The sequence below is a fragment of the Carcharodon carcharias genome, chromosome 18, assembly GCF_017639515.1.
Source record: "Carcharodon carcharias isolate sCarCar2 chromosome 18, sCarCar2.pri, whole genome shotgun sequence".
NCBI lineage: Eukaryota > Metazoa > Chordata > Chondrichthyes > Lamniformes > Lamnidae > Carcharodon > Carcharodon carcharias.
Window position 1 is genome coordinate 27,589,890 of NC_054484.1, and position 22,972 is coordinate 27,612,861.

Here is a 22,972-nt window from a genome sequence, read left to right on the forward strand (position 1 = left end):
AAATGTTGAGGTAAGACATCTTTAGTAGTTTTAGTTAAATGTAATCAGAATTAATCAAACCTTATTTAAAAGGAAAAGGCATTTTCTTTTACTTGTGATGACCAATAGTATTGTTCATGCAGAATGAACTGAAACAAGCTGTCTAAAATTATCTAATTCATTGATGCTTTTTTGGCAGTGTTGTGTCTGACAGCTGGTACAGAATGAATAAAATACTCCTGACACTATAAATATGTTTAGACATTTAACTAAAGTTGACTTTAGATGATATACACATCATGTGCAGCTTTCCAGGCAAAGTTACTGGACCGGACTCTAATATACTGGTTTCATTGTGGTTACAATCACAGAATGGATCTTAAATCCAAATCCAATTTGTTTCTGAGTTATTTGTCATTTCTAAAAGAATTGCTGAAAAAATGTCAGATGAAGAATAAACATTTGGGGTTATGAAAGCTTAGCAATAATGTTCAAGAGGTGTGGCTTTATTATCAATGTTATAAAGATATAAGCTGTACACTACAGGGACAGGATAAGTATGGTGTGTAGCGAATTGTTTTAAGAGTTAGTGAAACTGCTTACTTTGGTCAGGGTACCTTTTAATGATGACATATTGTAGTTTGCAATTATGTTTTTATACAAAATTACAAACTTAGCCCAGCAATACAAGAAGGACCATAACATAATCAATGTTGATCACTTAGCCTGGAGGGAGTTAAACCATCCTGCTCTGTGATACATTTGTAGTGAACTATGTGGCCAGATTGTAACCTGTCCAGGTGGTTCAACTGGCAGTTATTTTGTACGGAAAAGTTAGAAATGTTTCATGCTAAAGATGAGCCAATAAGTGAAGGAATGACGTGGAGTGACGTGGGGAAATGGATTAGGAAGGTGACCTGTCTCCCTCTGGAAGCTTATTTTGTATTCAGAACCCTTGATAGTCGTGAAAGATTCTCGATAAAAATATCCGTCCTCCCCAACATCCTAGTCTAAGTGGATGGTAGACTGTGTGATGCTTCCAGTGCTACTTGGTTGTGATCATAATAATATAATTAATTTTAAAGCATTGGTTTCACGGTGATGAGAAACATTTTTTCAAGATATTGTCCCAACAATTTACACAATAACTTGCCGAAAAATTTGTGAGGTAATATTATTTTATTAAACAGCTCATTATTAAGAAAATATTGTTTTGAACAAATGAATGTTCATATTAAATAACTCCAATTTTCTAGTAATTATGCTTGTAAATACCAATGTATGGTGCTGATCTGTTAGATAATAATTTCGGACAGCTTAAATTAATTTGTCAGTAGATATGGGTCTGCAGCATAACACTAGCCACACAATTCAGAAAACTGCTCAAAACGAACTAAATACAAAACAACGATAACAAAAATGGTATTAAAATTGTATTGTATTGGTTAGCTACAAATATTGGATTTGAAAATAATCTTAATGCACACCGAATTTCAATGTAAGCCAATGATAATTCACATTTTTTTCCATTTTCTTAATTCCAGAGATGCTTCAACTTCAATGGAAAGGAAACTTAGGGTGAAATTTTACAGCCCCATGGTGATGGGGGTGGGGGCCATAAAATGCATCAAGCCATTCATTGGCAGGACTGTAAAATCCCGCTGGCATAAAATTCCACCCTTAGGCTGAGGGAGTGGCTGGTGGGGGAGTGAGGGGTGATAGAATGGTGGGAGCTGGTGTGATAAGTGGCCAATCTGATATGGCCAGTCTTCTACCTCCATGAAAACATTTTTAATTGATCACATAATATATTTTGCTTTTATTTCTAATTTATTCTTTGGGATACGGATGGAGCTGGCAAAGCCAGCTTTCATTGCCGATCCCTTTGTCCCCCAAAAAGTCTGCAGTGGGCATTCTCCTTGGGCCACTGCAGCCTGTTTGGTAAAGGTACTCCCACAATAATGTTAGAGAGGCACTTCCAGGATTTTAATCCAACAAAAACAATATATTTCCAAATTAGGCTGGTAGGTGAAGGGTAAGCTTGGACATGATGGTATCCCAAAAAAATTTGTTGCCCCTAGTTCTCCAAGATGCTGGAGGTCAAGAATTTGCTCGTTACTGCCAAAGAGGCCATGACACTCGAGAGAAGGAATGGATGTTTAGGCCTGTGGATGAAGTTGCAGATTGAGGGGATTGCTTTTTCCACTTCAGTGTTGTCGCAATTGCACACATCCAGGGAATTTTGAAGCATTTCATCACATTCCTAACTTGTGTGCTATAGATGGATGCGAGACATTGAGGAGTCGAAAGGTGAACCACTCTCCACAGAACATCCAGCTTCTGACCTGCTCTAACTGCCAAGAATTTACGTGGCTGAACCAGCTGAGTTTCTGATCAATGGTAACACCCTGGGTGAGGATGGAGGGGGACTTGGCATTTAACAGCATAATTATTGCCAAGGAGAGTTGGACCCAGGATGCCGCCTTGGGGAATTCCTGCAATAATATCCTAGGGCTGAGATGATTGGTCTCCAACAACCACAAACATTGGAAGCTCCCCCTGATCCTTGCTGACTTCAGGGGCAGAATTTTATGGCCCCGTTTCAGTGGGGACAGGGCTGTAAAATGCGGTGAGCTGTTATAAATCCCACTGACGACAGCGGGAACGTAAAATCCGACTGTCGTAAATTCTGCCCCAGGTTTTGCTGTGTTCACGGGTAATAGCATCTTTGCAAATAATAGTAATATGTAATACAGTTACTAATTACCAGAGTGTAAAATCAATAATTTTCAATTGTAAAAATGGAATTATCACAACAAATCCAGTTCTGTAAGATTATTTTTATATTTGATTTCTGATCCATTTTTCATATTAATTTTTAAATTTTTTTTTGTCATCCCTTTCCTCAGATTGCCATGGGACATGCATGATTTCACAGCTGGGTACATAGACCCCCGCTATATCCCAGGCCACCAGAAATTGCTCTTAATGTGGAACCTTCAAAATGCACTGGATTGAATGAGGAGCTTCACCCTTCAAGATTTTCATTGTCCCTGGTGAGAAAGGGTCCACTACCCTGCCTCTCCTATGGAATTAGGAATACTGCATGAGTATCTGCAAGAGGTGTACTGGTCACGAGCTTACAAGTCTTTAGCACTTCATACTGCTTCATATTTGAGCAGTAACATGCTGCACATTGGATGTGAAAAGTTATCACCTGGGTGAGCTGCCTGAGGCTAAATGGCACCCATGGAAACATGCTCCAATCGGCAGTTAATATCTCCAGGGGAGAATAAGGAAGAAAATAAAATAAATATAAAGAATTTTGTGTACATCATCTTTTTTTCGATTAACAACTACCTGAGTACAGTATCTCTAGAGTTGGGAAATTATTAAAAATTTCAAATAGACATTAAATAATTCACAGCGCTTGAGTTCATGAGTCCCATAAATTAACAATTTTGCAGATTTTGTCCTGTGTAAAAGGTCAAACACTGACCTAATACATAAATCAATTCAAATTTGTACTTGTGATTGTAAATATAGACTGCTTAAAACATAATAAAATGGTCGGAATCAAGTGCTAAATGTGATCATTTCAAGTAGTTGTAAGTGTTAATATTAATGTTGAATTTTGCCAAAGCTGCGATTTAAACACCAAAATAAAAAAAAAGTTATTCAATTGCCTTTAAACTGAATGGTTATTTCAGTGATTTTCATGTATTCCAGCCTGGCAAGTTTAATATAACACTCCATATTCATGGGAACAGAGTTAATATGCATCTTGTGTTCTAAATGGGCTTCTGTGATGGACAGGGGCAATCTGAGGGAAAAGATTCAAAAACGCAAGATGCTACTTTTGTGCTTAAAAAAAAAATCCCATAATGTTTTAGAATATTTGAATAGCAATTTTGATTAGTTTTCTCCTACTGAGTTTTAGTAATAATAATATTTGCTAAAAGATCTAGTTTCACATTATGATACACTTGATGCTGCAGCTGTCTGATTCCAAATATTATTCTTTATTACACTATTCTGAAATTGCCCTGTAAAATCCTGCAAGGCATCACAAAACCTCCAAGTAATCGCAACACATTCTGCTGTTAGCCCAAGTGATTTGACATGATAGGACATTCTGCAAATTTCTATGCCTACCTGTATACTTAAAATTGTTGCCCAAATAATCCATTTTTACATAAAATATACCCAGAAGTAAAAAGAATGCCAGTTTTTGAGCAGTTCTGGATGATACTTGCCCTAAGTCACTTGTCCTAATTACTGCTTATGTTCTGTTTTCTTCGTTTTGAAACTATTTTAGAAATAAAACAATTATCCAGTGAGTGAAATTGTTGAAAATGCATAAGGATTCTGTATCTTCCTACAGGATATAATTATAAATATATATAAAAATATTTACACTCTAGCTTAAAAATATCTAGCAAAGGATAACATTTTCAAAGAGAAAGGCACAAACCATGGATTATAATATGGGCAATCAAATTTTCCTTTCCGTATTTAATAAATGCTCTCTTAGCCGATCAAGTATACAAACTGTGTTGGGGAATCTGCCACAACCCCATGCAGTTTGTAGAGATTACTTTGACTCAGTTCTGTGGTTTGGCTGGGAGGTGAGCTGAATCTTTATCTGAAATCTGTTGGTTTCTCTGATGTTCACCAAACACAAGATCAAAGGTAATTTTGTGGTTTAGATGAATGGGTGAAAAGATAATCTTCTGCTATTCACAAATATAAAGACTAATTCTACCAACCCTCCCTCCGCTGCTTTATAATTTATTATAATTCCCTGTAGATACAAAAGCTTTAAAGGCAGTTATATTGGAGTGCTTTATTTTCTTAAATAAGTTATTTTCAGATAAAAGACAAATTTATATTTTGTATATCAGAACCTCTAATTGCAATTCAGATGAGTATTTTAAGTACAGAGAATAAATTATTATTAATTTACAAAACAAATACCTTGAAGAAGTGTAACCAGAAATTTAGCTAAAACATTTTAATAATAAAGAGCTTTGATAACTGATTATGATAATGAATCAGTTTCAATTTTAATTGTCATGCTCCCAGAGGCAAGTATAATAATTTTTAGTTCATTCTTTTGCTTGTGAAATCAGCAACACCGCTATCTAACACAAATACACTCAAATGATCCAGATATCCAGGATTAAATATAACGGGTGGTAAAGAGAGTATCAGAAGAGGAACGGTGTGTTAAGGTGCAGGGGAAATGAAGATCGACTGGGAAATAATAGTATGGCACTTTCTAACCAAAAAATTAGCATGAGTAGAGTTGTATATCAATTTGTTTTGTTAAGTACAATAAGTGTGGTCAAAGATTAGTTTTTAAAATCAAAAGAGAGCAGATGATTTTCAAATACCAAATATTTGCAGTGGCCAAAACAATCAAGTGTAAAATTACACATATCTATTTCAAAAGCAGAATGTATGAAGACACATATGAAAATTAATATTAAATAATATTAAATAGGCTTATCATATCAAATCAACTCAAAACAATGAAACCATATTGATGGCTGTGACTGTCCCTCATAACTGTACTTCCCTTACTATTTTACCACTTTATTATTAATGCCCTCAAACTGATCATTTGTGACAAATTTTGAATGCAACATTTTTGTAAAATACTTGCAACTAACGACAGTAAAAGTTGCAGTTTTATATCTGTCATTTAAAAAAATTAACACTAAGCCATAAGTAATTCCAATCAGTATTTAATGGTTAAGTTAGAAAAGGATGTGATTGATTTAATTGCTAGTCTACACTTAAACTCATTCAAGTATTTACTGAATCTGTACGACCATCTCAGAGTCAGTCAGGTTTTGTATTCACTTTGTAGTGTAGCAACTACTCCAAGGAAGCTTTGGAATGTTTCAGATAGATCTTAACTCTTTATCAGATAGCTTTGGGAAAAGAAAATAACTATTTCTGACGTATGGCTTTTGTATATTACTATTGACTCACAACAGCATATTATGTTTAATAGCTAGAAGCATCATTTTGTGATGATAATAAGAATTATGTGCAAATTAATCAGAATATATCAACTTTTTATTTATCTAATAAAACAGCCATGACGGGTATATTTGTAAAATATGGCTGCCTGTAATTGTTATTAATTTATATGAAATAAAGGTTTCTGTTACAACATCCTGGTAATGTTTAACAATTGGCAATATTATTCATTCTTGGTGATTAACCTATACAGTACATTTTGCAAATAACTGCAGAAGTGAGCCAAATGAGCTAGAGGTGTTTAGGTCGTGCCTTACGTTAGGATGTTTGTTATTAACCAGTCCCCTTTCCTTATTATTTATTACTGGATTCTGCCGCGCTAGTGCACTCAAAATAGTCAAGTAACAACTTCTGAATGTAACAATTTATAAAATACTGCAAAACCTTCCAGTAACCAAAAGCACATTAAGGAACCTAGTCTGATATTTTTCCTTAAAGTAACTAAATATCCACAAATAATGCCCCATCGATATTTGATTATTTCGATCGAAAGCATGTTTTTGGTGTTTTATTTGTTTATGTGCGTGTGTGTCTGTGTGCGTAGACTTTTTATGTCTCAAAGACCTATAAAGTTGTTTATTGTTAGAACTATGGTGTATACAATGATGCTATTTCTTCTCAGTAATTCATGAGCAAAAACCTGTTACGTCAATGTATTCAACTCAATCTCGCAAATCACCACCAATGTTCAGTATGCTGCAGATCTCTGGGCAGCAAAAGGCTTTTAAATTTCTTGATGGGAAAATTATCTCAGTACCAATGGGATTATTGACCATTTGTTGACAGCAGCACTATTTCACTTGAGCGTTATCTGGACAACGCCTGGGTTTTATTTTGTGCTCCCACTACTAAACGCGCTCGATCTGAACACTGGAAATCTTCGGAGCGCGAATCAAGAAGCGGTTTTCGCCGAACAAAATATTCGGTTTATCTGTCTACAAAAAAAAACACGCAGACAGGATCACCTGCTCCCGAAGTTCAGCAGCTGCTTCGAGTCAGCGGTTGCTTTTCCCGTGTAGTCACAATTGCAGCGAGAGTGAGACTGCTACATTTGAAAATGTAGAAAATAAGGCGCTCAACCAATGAGATTATACAACTCATAATATTAAAGATGGCAATGTGGTGCAGGATAGAATGACCACTTCCCTGTCCGTTTGTGAAAAAAAATAGAATAGACAACTGGGGTACTCACTCCTAGGTTCCCTAGGTCCGTCCACTGTGATCTTGATGGCTCTGTGGTAAGTGGCTACCTGAGGCGGGTTTGTAAACACTGTGATGGTCAACGTAAAGCTTTTCCCTGCAACGGGGAACACAACAATAAATGAGCCAGCTCTGGAGACAACTGGGTGATCAGAAAGCATGGAAACAGATTGTGTTGCAATGTTAACAGCTCATTCAAAAATGTGATAGCTGGAAAGGAAACAACGTTTTCCACGCGGTCACTGTTTAATATCAAACAATCCCATCTCATATCTGAATCATTTCGGAGTTTAGACTGATTGTTGCATTTTCTGCTCTTCCTTTCCAGACCAGGCAGAACCCAAATTCGAGTACATTTCCGGCGATATTAGATAAATGGAATTCTAATTCACAGTCCAAGGGCGTTACAGGCTGCCTAGAATTGAGAGAGCCTCTCCACACGGGATGCTAATGTGTTTAAGGTAACTTGAATCTTATGGAAAACTGTACTTTAACTAAAGCTATAAGGCGGTAAAAGCAAAATCCTGCGGATGTGGGAAATATGAAATAAAAACAGAAAATGTTGGAAAAGCTCAGCAGTTCTGGCAGCATCTGTGGAGAGAGAAACAGTTAACGTTTCAAGTCCGTGTAACTCAACATTCTCTCCGCAGATGCTCAGACCTGCTGAGTTTTTCCAGCATTTTCTGATTTTGTTGTATGGTGTATTAAAAAAAAAGTTTTGATGTCATTAAAAAAAAACTGTAGCAAAAATGCAGTGCTGAATATCTGGGCTATTTCAGTGTTTCAAACTCATGTGCAGGGAGTTAAAGCTCAGTGGTTAACGCCGTGGCTTGATCTTGCAAGAATAGTGTGATCTATAACGATGCCACAGGTACTTGGGAGGAGCCGCGTTGAGTTTGTACGTTGTGCCCAGGGCAAGTCCGGGACTGAGTGAGTGAGTGAGTGAGTCGTCCTCACGCGGGCAAGGGAGAGGAGAGAGAGGCGGAGCCAAAAAGGCAAGAGGCTCTGCTGAAACCACCTGGCAGACAATGTTTTCCTAGACATCGCTGTGTTGTTCTGAGCGCCCCCTCTTCACCCAAACAAATAAAAGTACAACATCAATCACCAGGATCCTCAGCAGAGAGTTAACACCCCCAGATATTATACAGCGAATCAACGAGATCTGATGTAATCTAAACTTGGGAGAATATTTTTGAATGCACTTATCAGCCGGGATCGCTTTGCCACTTGGAAACTCGATACTTGCGATGTGGACAATTAATGTGAAGGGGTGGGGGTGGGTGTGAGGGGGGGGGGGGGTGGGGTGGGGGGCGTGGGGTTAAATAGAGAAGGATCAAGGAGCGGAGGGTGAACTGTAACGGCAGAGGGCAGGGGACGCTCAGCCCAGGGCGAGTTGCTGTAGCTTGCCAGTACCTCGGCCACTCCGTCCGACGAATCGCAGGTCGTTGAAGCGGGCCACCTGGTTTTTCATGACCGCCGTGGCGTTGCGCAGCTCGGCCGAGTAGTTCTCGTCGTTCCCGGCCAGGACCGTGACCAGGGTCCCGTCAGGGACATCCCCCAGGGCGACCACCTGTACCCGGGAGAGGAAGACAACTGAGACCAGGCAGGAATATGGAGCAGCACCCAGCACGAAACCTCAACTTCCCAGTCAAAAGATCCCTTTATGTTCTGTCCAATATATCCCCCATTCCCGACTTTTATACAGAAATCGATATCCCCCGCCCACTGCATTAACTTTCACACAACACCATTGTTTGTAACACTATTTAAACCATTGACTTATACGATGATAGCCTCTGCTGTATATCGCTTCCCGAGAAAACTACTGGTTCTCGTGGGAGAGAGCTTGGAGAATTCACTCTGCGAGAACTCTTGAGGCACCGAAGTCAAATATAAAATTCTAGTCTGAATGTATATGACTCAACGACAACTTATCCTTAAAATCAGCCAGGGCAGCAGTGACTGGAATACAGTTTAAATATTTGACTTATTTCTCCCCAATAATCTGCACCAAATATAATATAAAAATATATACTTGAAATGATAAATACAAATAAATATAAAATATGTACATTTAATTATAAAACATATAGCAGCTATGAAAAATAGGCGCACTTCAACTTGGGCTGTAGGGCCTATTGAAGATTCAGATGCAACAGTTAAAGGCACACTTCATCACCGCAGACATTAAAGGACACAGACTGGAGAAGCTGCCGAGGCATCACGGGCACATTTACCTTAAATGCGATGGGGAGGGTTTTGTTGCACCTCCAGTGAGTAGGGAGGACGGAGCAGAGGAAGTTTGGACTGTCCGTCCGGACCAGCTCTCCGGGATGATCGGCTAAAACGTCGACCATGCTGCGATCGGCGGCTCGGAGTTTGCTCAGGGCGCTCTCCTGCGGTGCCAGCGGGAGAGAGTCGCTCATCTTCCCCGTGCTCAGCGTGGTGGAAGGCGGCGTGAACCGGCGGCTGGTGTTGGTATCTACAGGGATACGCATCACAACAAAACTTAACAATCTCAAAAAAAATAATAATGAGAGAGAGAGAAAAAAGAACAGCGGGCGGCAACACAAACTTAGTCTTGGATCTTTTTTTTTCTGCCTGCCTTAATCCACCTGCAAGCCGATGGTGCAGGTCACCACGTATCAAGTACCAAGTCTCTGGGTAGATTCACTTCTGACCAGGTTCAGTAATAAAACAGCCCCGCACAAGTGCCAGGCGCTGGGGCTTTTGATCAGTCACTGGTTACAATAATCAACTGTCCACCTGTAGGCTCTCTGCTGCTGGCCCCCTTTCACTTTTCAGTTTCATAGCACATTTCTGACAGCCTCCTGCTTTGCATGATCCTACAGTTTGGACATTAGATGTTATCTGAAACCGGCCCCGGCCGAAGACCGAATAAGACGGTTCTTGAGTTCTTTTCCTTAAAAAAATATAGAAACAAGCTGCACGGTAGTTTTATCCAGCGATCGGTTTTTTTAAAAAAAAATACACCAGGCAGTTCGGTCCGTTCAGACAGAATTTAAAAATCCACGAGAATGTTCTGCTCTTCTACGGGTTTCAGGCACGGTTTTGCTTATCGGAGCTTTCGCTTTCGAGATCTTTATTTTGGGTGCAGCGTGGTTTTGCAGCTCGGTTAAGGCTTGCGGCTCTTCTGTGGTTTGAGACACACAAACACCACATATATAATCTCCTGACCGAAATTCAGAGCGCACTCTCACACACACACACACAGACAGACTTTAGTTCAACATGAACTTCACACAAGAGACACCCGCCCTGAAGATGACTCTGTGCCAAATAACTAACAAGAAAAATCTTGAAAGTTTTGTTTTCAAAAGCTGGAGAAACTTCTTTTTTGACAAGACCTCTCAGGCTGCAGAAGAAATTAAGTTTTTTTTTCCACTTCATATATAACTTCCCTCCTCTGCATCGGCATTCCACCTCTTTGAACGTCTCTTTTTTTTTGGTTAAAAATAAAAGTATTTATATGGTGTACACACTAGAACACTCCCAGGCACAAGCAGGAGCACACCAGCGCTTTATGAATGAGCCTCCCACACTCATTCTCCTTCTGATTTAAGGTGAATGTCTCGGAATTTCTCCACACCAAAGCCCCGGCCAGTCTCTCTGGCCGCAACAACCCACTCATTTGCATCTCGCCCGCTCCAAACCAATCAGCTCCGCGTTCTAGAATCCGGGCCCGGGCAGGAAGAAGGGAGGGGGGTGCGGGCCAATCAGAGGCGGCCGGAAAGTGAACGCGCCTCTGGCCTTCTGAGTGGCGAATTGAGGGGAGGGAGTGGGAGTGGGGGCGGGGGTAGGGCGCGCGCGCGCGCCGGGGGGGGTGGGGGGGAAGTGGTGGTGGGGTTACGCGCGCGAGCCCCGAACCAAAGCTCGCTCGAGAGAGCGCACGGGGGCGAGCGCCATCTCCGTCAATGGGATTCCTCCGCACTCCCCACCCACCCCCTCCCCCTCCCCACTCCACCAGCAGCACTTAACCTCCCGGTCCCTCTCTTCAATTTGTCGTTTCAAATGCCTTTAACTTCTCACACAACCTGACTTTTTAAACAAAAATACATTACTTTCAACCAGCAAATATATTTAATATAATTTCCATTAATCCAATTTCCAATAATCCATTATTGACTGACCAAAAATAAAAAGAAGAATCCTACAGTGAGAAATCCTTAATTCCTTTCATTTATTTTTTGCAAAATATGTTTTAATTATCCTTGGTCCATCCGCAAAAACAAAAGCAGGAAAATGTTTAGTTTATTCAGTCCCAATTGGCGACCTCCTATTCCCTGACTGCTGTTTATACACTGACAGCTAAATATTTACACATTAATTCGATTAGGAGTTTATATCAGTTATTTTAGCTCTTTTTGTTCCTAAACATTATGCTTTTTGGGATTTCTGGTTTTTAACTTTAACTCTTCAATATTGACTGTCAAACACAGGATATGCAAATTTAGAGTTGACAAGAAGGCGGACTTGTGGGCTAGTCTCTTGTCTCCAGACATTCGTTTGCATAAATTTATATCTAGGATAATCATCATCTTACTTTTTAAAAGCTGTAAAAAATTTTATAAAACAAATCTACGCCGAATGAATGCAACTTTACCATGCCCTGCATATATAGAAATACATTTCGCCAGCCGTGCATGGCTTCAATACACACGCCCTAAATTAGATCAGATATGATTTAAAGATCAAAAAGAATCGATTCTCGCACGTTGTTCTTTTAAAAAATATAAAGTTTCCAATATTTGAGGGATGTCACTCTCCAAAGCACAGAGCTCTGTATTTTCTCCCAGCGATTTCCTATTAAGGTTGCAGCCACTTCCTGGCCGCTGTTTATTCCTGATTGTGATATGAATGGTCTGGGCGCTGATTGACAATCAAACAGGTATGATTTCAATCCCACATAGTCAGTGCTTTGTGACCCTTTGGAAACCGCAGGAATCCAGCTACTGTCTGCACCACGAACAGCGACAAATGTAGCAAGCGTGGAAGGTTAAGGCAGCGTGAGACTCTCATGACAACCGATTCATGGGGGGGGGGGGGGGGGGGCGGCAATGGGCTGCAATTTCACTCGTTTCCTGACGTGGAGGAGGATTTAAAAAATGAACCCGATTGAAAAAAAAAGAACTACGCAATATCCAGTTTTCCTCAGTCAGGCGCACTGTCATAGAAAAGCTTCTGTGCAGGAGCAGCAGAACCGACTGATGAGCTCCAGGGGGCAGCAATGGACCTTGAAGCGGAGCTCTTTGAGCTGCACTGGGGCCTGACAATTCTCTCCGAGCTGGAGTTCTGGTTTTGGCTGCTGAACTATTTTTTTTGCAGGGCAAGCAATACCTTCTTGAAAAGAAAAACAAAATGTGCATTAACCCCATCCACATCGTGGGCGACTTTATCTCCTGACAGATTGTACACTGTATTTTTTATTCCATGTGTCATACATATCATGTGAGTGAGCCACCCCCTGCGCGATGTCTGCGTGTCTTGGCAGTACATTTTAGTTTCTGCAACTAAACAGGAAGAGTCTCAATAAAGATATGATTATTAAGAAAAATGCAGCGACAGCCTTTTTTAAGAAAAGATTTTCCAGTCGATTTCACAGAATATAACTCTTTGAGGACTACATTGCTGAACGTCCAAAAATAACAAGACAATTAGAATTATTGATTTTATTTAACTTTGGAGATTCGCATGAATTAAATTATGTTCATAAGATTGAATTATTATTTGGCGAAATGCACAGGGCGGCAGGATAAATGTCTACTGACAAAATTGTAATAGATTTTTTTGAAATACCATAGCCAGCCTTTATTCAATTGAATGATTTTAAATTGTGACTGTCCATATCCTCCTGTACTCCTTTGCTTCATTCTTTCACATAATCTAAAACTGTTCTATGTAAGGATTCAAATGCCATTTTCATTTTAAAGTTTCGGCAGTGAGTGACATTTACAGTTTAATTGGAAAGCGCGTCCTCTTTTAACAATATCTTCAATGTTTTTTTAATTAAAATGCGATATTTTGGCGAATAGTAATGCTCTAAGAATGTTGTATTACCTCTATTGTGAATTTGATTCAATCTTTCGTCGAGGCAAACTTGAACAATAACTTCTCATACACCTGATGCTAACCTCAGGTTCTTAATCATACTTTATTCATAATTGAAAATGGACTTCCAAATTAAATGACTGGTTTGAAAACCCAGGATCAGGCGGATTAAAGACACCCAGTTATGCAAAGTATCAATACTGAACTGCCAAGTATAGGATTACATGCTCTCAGATACATACCCTTTCAGCCCAGTGTTAAAACGAAGTGGGTATTGGGCACAGCTGCAGTTTAAATAGCGGTTTTACCTTTCAGGTAAGAAATAACAAAACAGAACAGTTTCGGATAGGTTTAGAATGAGTGGAAACAGCACGGGCTTACTGCAAATTCAGTCTGAGACACAACAGGTCTGTCAGAACAGCAAGCTCGGTTAGGGTTAGTGTCGGTGTTAACACATAACAGCAACCTTGTGCGAAGCTAGGGATTGGATTAACCGAAGCAGTAGCAGTCTAGAGATAGGATTAGCAAAGGACGGAAGCCTAAATGGTGTAATGAGAAACAGCGAGGGTCACATTTAGCAGAAAGGACGATTTTTCAGCTAAGAGTCTTACAGATTCACCTATTACACTCCCGAAAGCGAGAGGCTGTCAACATCCCACATCACAGATGGTTGTCTAAACTCACATCCCCTCTCGCCTGAAGTATTCCTGAAGGTTTAACCATTTATTGACAACATCCAAGTGACTTACGCGGCTTTGGTGATTATACCTGAATCAAAAACCCAGGGTTATGTCCCGTCACAAAGCTTTTCACACGAATTAGTGTTACCTTTTATCACCGGGATGTCTGGGTTTAATAATATCCACAGGGTGGAAAAGGATCAGTAAAGCACACAATAAAAGATTTGATATTTTCGTATTTGGACCGGCGTTTTTATGAAAGGAATTGCGAATCGAGGTAGAATTGGTTAGATAACCTAGGATATCATGTTACCTTGTTAATATTATGATTGAATTGACATCACTGAGTTGATGAAGGATTGAAAGATGCTAGTCCGCAGTAACTTCGCACTCATTCAGATTAATACTGTTTGTAGATAAAATATTAAAGCATACCTAGAACGTTACTAGAAATTATTTCAGTTAGTTACCATTATGTTGACTGAAAAGAATGGGAAATAGCACAAAATAGAGATTAAGAATTGTTTATTTGACCTGATTTGAACGTATCACACGTCTTTAAGCATCCGATATGTAAATATGGTCACCAAGCCTTATTGTTTTTAATGAGGGGGGCCGTTTCGTCTGGGGAATCATTAAATATTTCACCATGAAGCACACGGCATCTATACATATCTGATTATTTTGTCCCTTCGTGTGTAGGGAGTGTGGCAAAACTGCTCGACTAGCCAACCTCGCTTAATAGATGTTGAGCATCCTTCAATGATCCCATTGCCTGCAATAGTTTAACCTTTTACAGAGGAACTAACCATGTAGGTTACCCAACATGATTGAAAAGCTCAAACAAACAAAGAAAAAAATCCAGTAATTCTGAAAATGCAGTTGTGGATTCTCTCATTTGCAAGTTGTCCCAGCTGCATTTTTCTAAGCAGATCGGCGGGTCTGATCATTTTAAATGCAACTTTATTTTAAATGCTGACTACTCCAAATCAGAGATCGGTGGAAGGTACATAACGTGTAATTTTCCTCTCGCTGAACGTATGGGCACAGCACACCAAGTGGGGGAGCTTTAGATATATTTATTTACGCTCTGTTAAATGTAGAAGGATCGCCCATGGTTTTTCAATAAAAAGCGATTGAATACAATTCCTTTGCAAACTAAAAATTCGTAATACTTGTTTAGTAATACTCGCACGGCGATCTTCTGAGCATGTATATTGTATGATGCGCAACAGGAGAGGATTCGTTTTGTTAGAAGCGTTTAAAATGATTTGCCAGATACATTGCAAATAACCTCATTGGTAACAACTACAGCTACCCAACCTATTGATTATTACTGATTCCAACAGTTTTGTCACTCTGCGCTCAAGTAGCCATTCAATCTGGAACCCTATTTCACCTACAAAGTTATCATCTGCTTTTCCAACATGACAAATTTGGTATTTTACAATAGAGAAACAGTAAATAGATGGGTCTATTTCTTAACATAACCGTCCACCTCTCTTCCAGGTCGGTTTAATTTGCAACTCACTTGCTTTGATAGGTCACCCATTGTTTCCCACATACCCTTTACAATGACCATCTCATCTTTAAGCACCAGGGTTATACAATTATGAGTTATGTCTAACTTTTTGATATCTATATATCAGTGTCCTCATAATCCTGTTTGTTATAATTCTGCTAAACCTTAGCAATACGCTACCATTCTGCACTCTAATTCTAATGTCATTCTCAGCACCCTTCTCTGGGGCTCGCTAACCAAGATGCAAAGTATATAACCGGCTCATCATTCACCCACTGGCAGATAACTCCATTTTTAATTGTTTTTTTAAAAAGTGACATCCCTGAGTTTACATATCCATTTTGAATCATCAGGACGGCAGGTGACATGGTTCAAATGTTTACATTATGAGATCCGTTGAGTAAACTCGATAGTGCAGCTCCTCCAGCCGTTGACTGATATTCACGTCACCCGATCTAAATGGAGGATTCAGTATATACCCGCGTGCAGGACGCCACTTCCAATACAACACTGAACGCGGTTCCTTTCTCTCCTCCCACATCAGCAGGCAATGGTTGGGAAAAATCTCAGTATTCGTCATTAGTTAACAAAAAAAGCGACTCTTGAGAATTATATTGGCAGAGGAGAACAGTCATGAAAAAAAGTTTTGAAGATGGCTCATATAACACAACGATTATTAGAATGTGTTAGTTTATAATGGTAATCGATTCTTTGCATCCCGTTATTCTCTCGCACACACCCTTTCGCTGACCATGGTACTTGGTTTTTCTTGCCGCACTGATGTAACCGAAATCATTAAATATATTAAACTGTTTCGGTTAAAAAAAAAGAATGACGGCACAGGTAACAGCTACAGCTTGTCCGGGAAGATATTAAGAAAGGTAATTTGTCTCCTGGTGGAATGATTTGATTGCAGTCATTTAGGGTCCAGAGGTGGGAGTCCATCCACAGGGGATGCGGCTGATTCCTGGTCAATTATGCTGCTTCCCAGGTGACGTCTCAGTGGTGAACAATCTTAAAATTCAAGACACAGCTTTATTGTTTATGCTGAGAAACTATCTTACTCGATTATTGAGGGATTGGCAAAGTGAGGATGGTTCAACTGGAGCTAATCCATTCCATTAAAAACATCAGTTGGCCGTTTCTCAACTCAAAGAGCTGCAATTTGATTCCTGGCGGTATTAATGCGTTTTCTAGAGTCATAACCCGAAAATAGTGGAAAATTTGTTTTCAAACCATGACAAACACGTCCTTTCTTCGGAGACACTCCTCGTCTCAGGTTCTTGAAACAGGCTTCGTGCTAAAAGACTATGCAGTGTTATTCTGCGGTTACTAACTATAGTTAGGACCCACGGTTTCCGTGTTTGGACTTCCTAGGCTATTTAATATTGTACCAATTTCTGGTTACATACCTGAATTCTTTCCACTTGTTACCACCCACTCTGAACCGTGTGTGTGTGCGTGTGCGTGTGGGACTGCTTAAAACAGTACCTCTTTTGTAGCTGCCTTTACAATGAATGCATTTGCATTTTAGTTGTGTTTTTTTTCGTAACCGTACAGCCACCCTATGTAATCTGAATTCACTTCCACATACTGACTTAGTGACGATTAACAGAAAGGACACGACACGTCGATTTACAGAAGCAAATTCAGAAGCTGGTAGCAGCTTCAAATAGCGCCGTTTAAATTCTTTCATCCGTGCGGGTTTCCCTTTAATGCACTTTGTCAACCACTGAGAGAGTTTCTGTGTAGCACCATTGAGAGCTCGACTGTTCAAATAGTTCCTTAACCTCACAGAAATAAATAATCAGTGGTCTTGCCAAAGCTGGGGCTTGTGGCCGCGATTGCACACTCTGGGTTACTCCTGCAACCCAAAAAACAAATATTTAATACTATTGCGAGGAAGTTGCTTCCACAGTTTCTTCCGGCGTGAACTTGAGTTACAAATCTTATCTTGCACATGAATAGGGCATGCTCCACTCTTCGCTGTATTTTATTACACAGCATTTTTCCTCGTTGCATTGCCCATTCGTACAAAAAGTGCGAGTGAATTAGCAAGCGGTACCAATGACTATTCCTATATTATATTCGGGTCTGCTGCAATATATCATGGTAAGCAGAACACCTTGCCATTATTATGCCTTATATTAAAGCACCTCGACATCTGTACTGAGCTCCTCAGCTGTTGAAGAACTGCATTTGTGTTACACCACAGTCACATCTGATTGAACTAAAGATGTTGGGAGGTGAACTGAGGCGGAGGGGCCTATTAACCACGATAGGCACCGCGAATGTACCATCACAGCCACAGTTAAAACCACAGGTTAATCTCATAAACCGTCCTTCCCACTTAGGCCGATTACAATGCATTTCAAGAAACTCGTCTCTGACTGCGATTTAGCCAACGGGAGAATATAGATAGTTTTAGGTTTTAGTTTTAAACCATAACACTTAATCGATGCACTCGAGTGTCCGGAATATGCTTTAGAAAAAAAAAACCCTGAAGTAGTGCGAGAGGTACAATAAAGATAGCAGAGCGCAGCGTGCCATCCCGTGACAATGCTGCACACTTATTTACTCAGTACAAGTACAGCAATGTTGCAAAACAACCTAAATTGCAATGAAAATGCTGTCTTCTTTTTAAGCAGAGCTGTCCTGAAACGCTTGCTGCCCCCAATAAAATCACATGCTAATTATGTAAACTTAGAAATTCGTTCAGTCAGAAGAATAAGTATAAATTATTAAACCGCTAGTCCACACATTGTCATTTTTTTCAACAGATCTGTTGTTTATACTAGACAAAGTCAATGTGCATAGTTAGAAATTTAACAACCGCTCTGATGAGAGAAAAATAAATGAATTTTCGCTCTACCGAAGATGTTGGTTGGAGCTCTGCCTTCTCGCATCAAGTACATAGCCCAGGACAGGTGAGAGGGCAAACCAAACTGCCCGCTGTTCATTGTGAGAAACACCGAGAGCAGAGGTATCAATGACCTTGAGGCAACAGCTTCGAATGCCCAATGCTGGAGTAAGGTGCTTGCTTTTACAAAGAGTTTTAACTACCCCAGGGATTATTAAATACTGGCAAATTGGGAAATGACATGCACTCATGCTTAATAAGTTTTTCACTTACCAAATTCACCAGAGAGTTTGATTCATTTTTGCCTGAGGCATCTAAAACCTAGTAATTTCATTTAGGCATTAAAATGATGTTCACTTTTCCCATCATGTTAGTTAAAGTTGAGCTGCAAGTAGAACATCAAATTTTGTTCTTACTTAAAAAATATCTTTCAAAAATAATTCTGACTGTGTTGTGTTGAAACAGGTAAAACAGGGAAAACACTTTCCTGTAAGTGCAGCGAAATGTTTATCCCTATTCATTTTAAAGCCTGCTTTAGCAATATTAGAAACTACTGTTAGTGGAATGAGATGCAATGGGTAGTGTTCCTATCTCTGAGTCAGAAGCTCCAGGTTTCAGTCCCACTCCAGGACTTGATGGCCATGGAAGGTGCATTCATAACATGGCCAAACAGGATGATTATCAACCTGTAAATCCTTCCAATATGGCTATGGCCAATGGCAGGCGGTAACAGTGGGAGTGTTTCCTCATCAGCCATGCTTGATGTGGAGTGAAGCCCCTCAAGCTACAGCTTCTGGTTAGAGGCTGGTGGCCTGTTCTAAGCAAGAAAAAAAAAAACACTAGCCATGGGAACAGATGTAAGCATATGCTTTGTCCGTCTCATGGACCACTAGGCCTGAGAAAGATCTAAATTAGTGGAATTAGAGGAGTTCTGGTATTTCCCTATCCACTGCTTCAACAGGGGTGTTAGCCTATTTAAAATAAATGGGTTAATGCCTCTGTCAAAACAGCAAACAGAGGAATGTCCTACAAACGCTAAGCATTCAACCATTTTATAGTTGCCAGCAGGGTATAGATTAATAAAATGGAGTCAGTGATATTAGGAATCGGCAGTTGAAATAATTAATTATTGCCAATTTTGAAGGGCCAAAGTCTTTACCAATGACACTTTTGAAGGAACGAACAGTGCGATGAGTCTTGAAATGAAGAAGAACTTGCATTTAGCTAGTATCTTTCACAACAGCAGGGCTTCCCAAAGCAGCTTACAGCCAATGAAGTACTTTTGAAAAGGAGCCTCTCTTGTAATGCAGGGAAACAATTCAATTTCAACAAAGTCAGGAAGAAGGAAGCACATCAAGGACAGCACATTTGTAATTTAGGAAGAACAAGAGGAAAAAGCTCAGAGAACAAGTAGAGTGAAGCAGGAAAAGTTGGGATGAAGGAAGAACAATCGTTGATTCATGACAGGCTTGTTCTGCTTCCCCCCAAAAATAAAATCTGGAAGAGAGTTTCATGAAATAATTGCACTATCAGTACATGGCTTTCATAGTTTAGACATCCAAAAATAACCAGTGAAATCATTAAGGTTATTTTATGACTGTTGCAACTATTGTGAGACTCTGTGAGCTGATAATAGGAATATATGATCCATTTGTAGAATAATATGTGCTCATTCGTAATGACATCAGCCACTGGTCTGTTCTGAGTTAATTCATTTCCACTGGCGTAACAGGTGGAATTCCACATTTGATTATTGCAAAAAAGGCAAGAAAGAGAAATAGAGAAAGAAAATGACGACAAGCAAAAAAAAAGATTAACCCCCTTCCTAATGCCTTCTCCTGTTCTTGGGGGCATCTGAGCTTGGCTTGTCCAGTGATTCGAAGATCTGGATAACTCATTTGATTTCCCTTGGAGTTGCAGGGGTGCAAATTGGATTAGGACTGTTTTCGGACACAGAATAAGCAGATGGTTGGAGTGGATGTCCATTCACACTGGTTGCAACTAATTCCATGGTGATGGGGGCAGGGGAAGGGCGAGCATCAACATTGTGGATTGCTGGCACCATTTAAAAGCAACCTACAGGCAACTGGCTGAAGATTGGTGATCATGGCTGGCATTTGGTCCCCCATTTGTCTGCTGCTGCATTAGAGTTATTGGTAGAGGGGGTTGGCAAGTGGAAGGAGATCTTCTTTCTATCAGGTGGCAGGAAGTTATCAAAGCAAGCTTCCAACATGACTGTGCAGATGTCACAGATTGGGTGAGTGGTCAGAAGCTTGGACACAGGACATGCCAAAAAAAAAGCTCAATAACCTCACAAGGCTATCTAAGCTAAGTCTCCAAACTCTCCAATTTCTAATACCTCTATGTTTATGCTTGCACTCCCTGTCGCCTCAACATTCACAATGCTTCCCTTCCCCAATTATCTGTCATTTGCTTCAATCACTGCAGCACACTTCACTCTACCTTATTCTGTTCCTATTGCAGAACCTGGCTTCTGCTATTCTCCTCGCTGTAATATCATTCCCTACTTCATACCTCTATCTTCTTTCCCACACCAATAGCACCATTCTACCCTGATAGGCACAGTGTCAAAACTCCTCACTGGTCTAACAGTGGCACAATCCCTCCTTTAACAGAGGGCAAGCTTGCACGCAAGTCAGGGTGGAGCCCACCCTCAGGGGAGATGGGGGGGTGGGGGGGTGGGTGCGTAGTGATGGTGGAACATCGCTCATCCATGTGCTGTCCTCACTTAAACAAGTGATTAACTTCATGGGCAGGGAACGTATCAGGACTGTGACATCTGATGAAAGTGAAGGATAAGTTTTTCATCCATGTTTCCCCGATTTCTTTCTCACTTAATCTCTCCATCACACACTAGCAATGACAAATACTCCTTCTTATCAGAAGCCACTCATCTGCCTCTGCTTATCCCATGCTATTCAATGCCAACCCTGTTCCATTTCATGTGCAGGAGCAGCACACAGCCCCAAGGGGGCAGAAGAAGAGGAGGGTATTATAGAAAAGGAAGTGTCACTCAACCTTATACCTACATACACTAGTTCAGATACTGGCCTGGTTTAGATAGCAGGTGAGAGAGCTCCAGGGGCAGGAACTAGGGAAGGAGGGAAGAGGACAGCCTGGGAACCAGCCCATGATTCTTTGCAGCTGCATTAGTCCAACAATGTGGGAAAATACCAGTGCTTTTATTTCCTGCTTGTCAGCCTCTGTGAGGAAGTTAATGAACTGTTGTCACTTTGTAAACATTTTCTCAGTGACCTTGCAGACTGCAGAGAAAACCGACTGATGTTTTGATGACACCAGAAGAAGCCACAGGGATAAAGGTTTAGGGCCATGACGGCTTTCACTGTCAAGGACAGTGGGGTGTGTATCCTGAGGCTGTGTTTTTTTTTGGGGGGGGGGTGGACTGCTCATGCACCCCCCCTCCCCTCCCTGAATGGAAAGTTGGCTGGTAGCCGATCTACCAGAAAGAAGCCCACCCCCACAGCCAAAACATTCTGGGGAAGGCTAAACAAACTGAGTGGCTCCTTCTACTCCTCAGTGGGAGGAAGTCCCACCCTCAGGAGTGACCAGCCAACCTGATTGGTCAGCAGCTCCAGCAGTCTTGGCAGAGCCAGAGCTCAGTGGTGGGCACTGCCAGGGTTGCAAGAAGTTGCGCGAAGGAGAGTGATGGCTGCTGCAGAAAGGAATAGCCCTGGGATTTTAGAGCGGGGAAGGATTTGAGAACCCGGGGGGGAGCAGGGTTAGGGGGCTGGGTTTTGGAGGACAGGCGGCGTGGATGGAAGGGGGTTGACATCTGGGGCACCCCCAAATGAGGTGAACCCCCCACCTTCCTTCCCATTTTTTTTTCACCTAGACCACAAAAAAAACAGCCTGCCCATTCCTGCCCACCTTCCCTCTCTAACCATATTATGGCATGGGCAGCATACTATCCTGGTCAATATGCTTGCTAACAGGCCTAATTGACTTTTAATAATTTACTTAAATATGGGGGACAGGCTGCCGATTTCAGCACCCACACACCCAGCATATTAAATGTGTCAGCTTGGGGTTGGGCAGGATGATGGAGGGCCTGCCGTCCAACATATTTAATGTGCCCCCTGCTGAGAACACGCTCAGCAGGGGCTGTAGAATCAAGCACTTAGTGTTAGGTTCTAATTCTCACCCTAATAGGTGGCATAGAAAAGTAAATATCTGTTCCTCTGTTGAAACATAGCCAATGTTGCTGTGTGACACTCTGGTATGATGTCCCATTTCAGGCCTCCTGTGTCCTTGCCTCTTCAGGTCTCTGCTGGTTTCCTTGCTGCCACTCTTGTTTTACTGATTTGGCAGCCTCAAGAGTAGGCAGCCCATGTTCACCAATTCTGAAGAAGCAATTTCTGGAAAAATGTTCAGTGAAGACGATACAGCATGAAGATTTTTTATTCTTTCATGGGGTGTGGGTGTCATTGGCTATAGGCCAGCATTTATTGCCCAACCCTAATTGCCCTTCAGAAGGTCGTGGTGGGCAGCCTTCTTGCCCTGTTGCAGTCCACGGGGTGTAGGTACACCCTTAGTGCTGTTAGGGAGGGAATGAGGTTGAGGGGTATAAAC

The 22,972-nt window shown here is 40.8% G+C and overlaps 1 protein-coding gene across 3 annotated transcripts in view; it reads right to left on the reverse strand.

Annotated features, from left to right (window-relative positions):
- The window catches only part of runx1 (RUNX family transcription factor 1), a 216,988-nt gene that overhangs the window by 39,556 nt on the left and 154,460 nt on the right, over positions 1 to 22,972 (reverse strand). For all 3 annotated transcript variants that reach the window (XM_041211254.1, XM_041211256.1, XM_041211255.1), the window contains exons 3-5: positions 9,468 to 9,712; positions 8,644 to 8,800; positions 7,223 to 7,327 (exon numbers count right to left, since the gene is read on the reverse strand). In XM_041211254.1, coding sequence (XP_041067188.1) covers positions 7,223 to 7,327; positions 8,644 to 8,800; positions 9,468 to 9,712 — 507 coding nt within the window. The remainder of the gene's footprint in view (positions 1 to 7,222; positions 7,328 to 8,643; positions 8,801 to 9,467; positions 9,713 to 22,972) is intronic.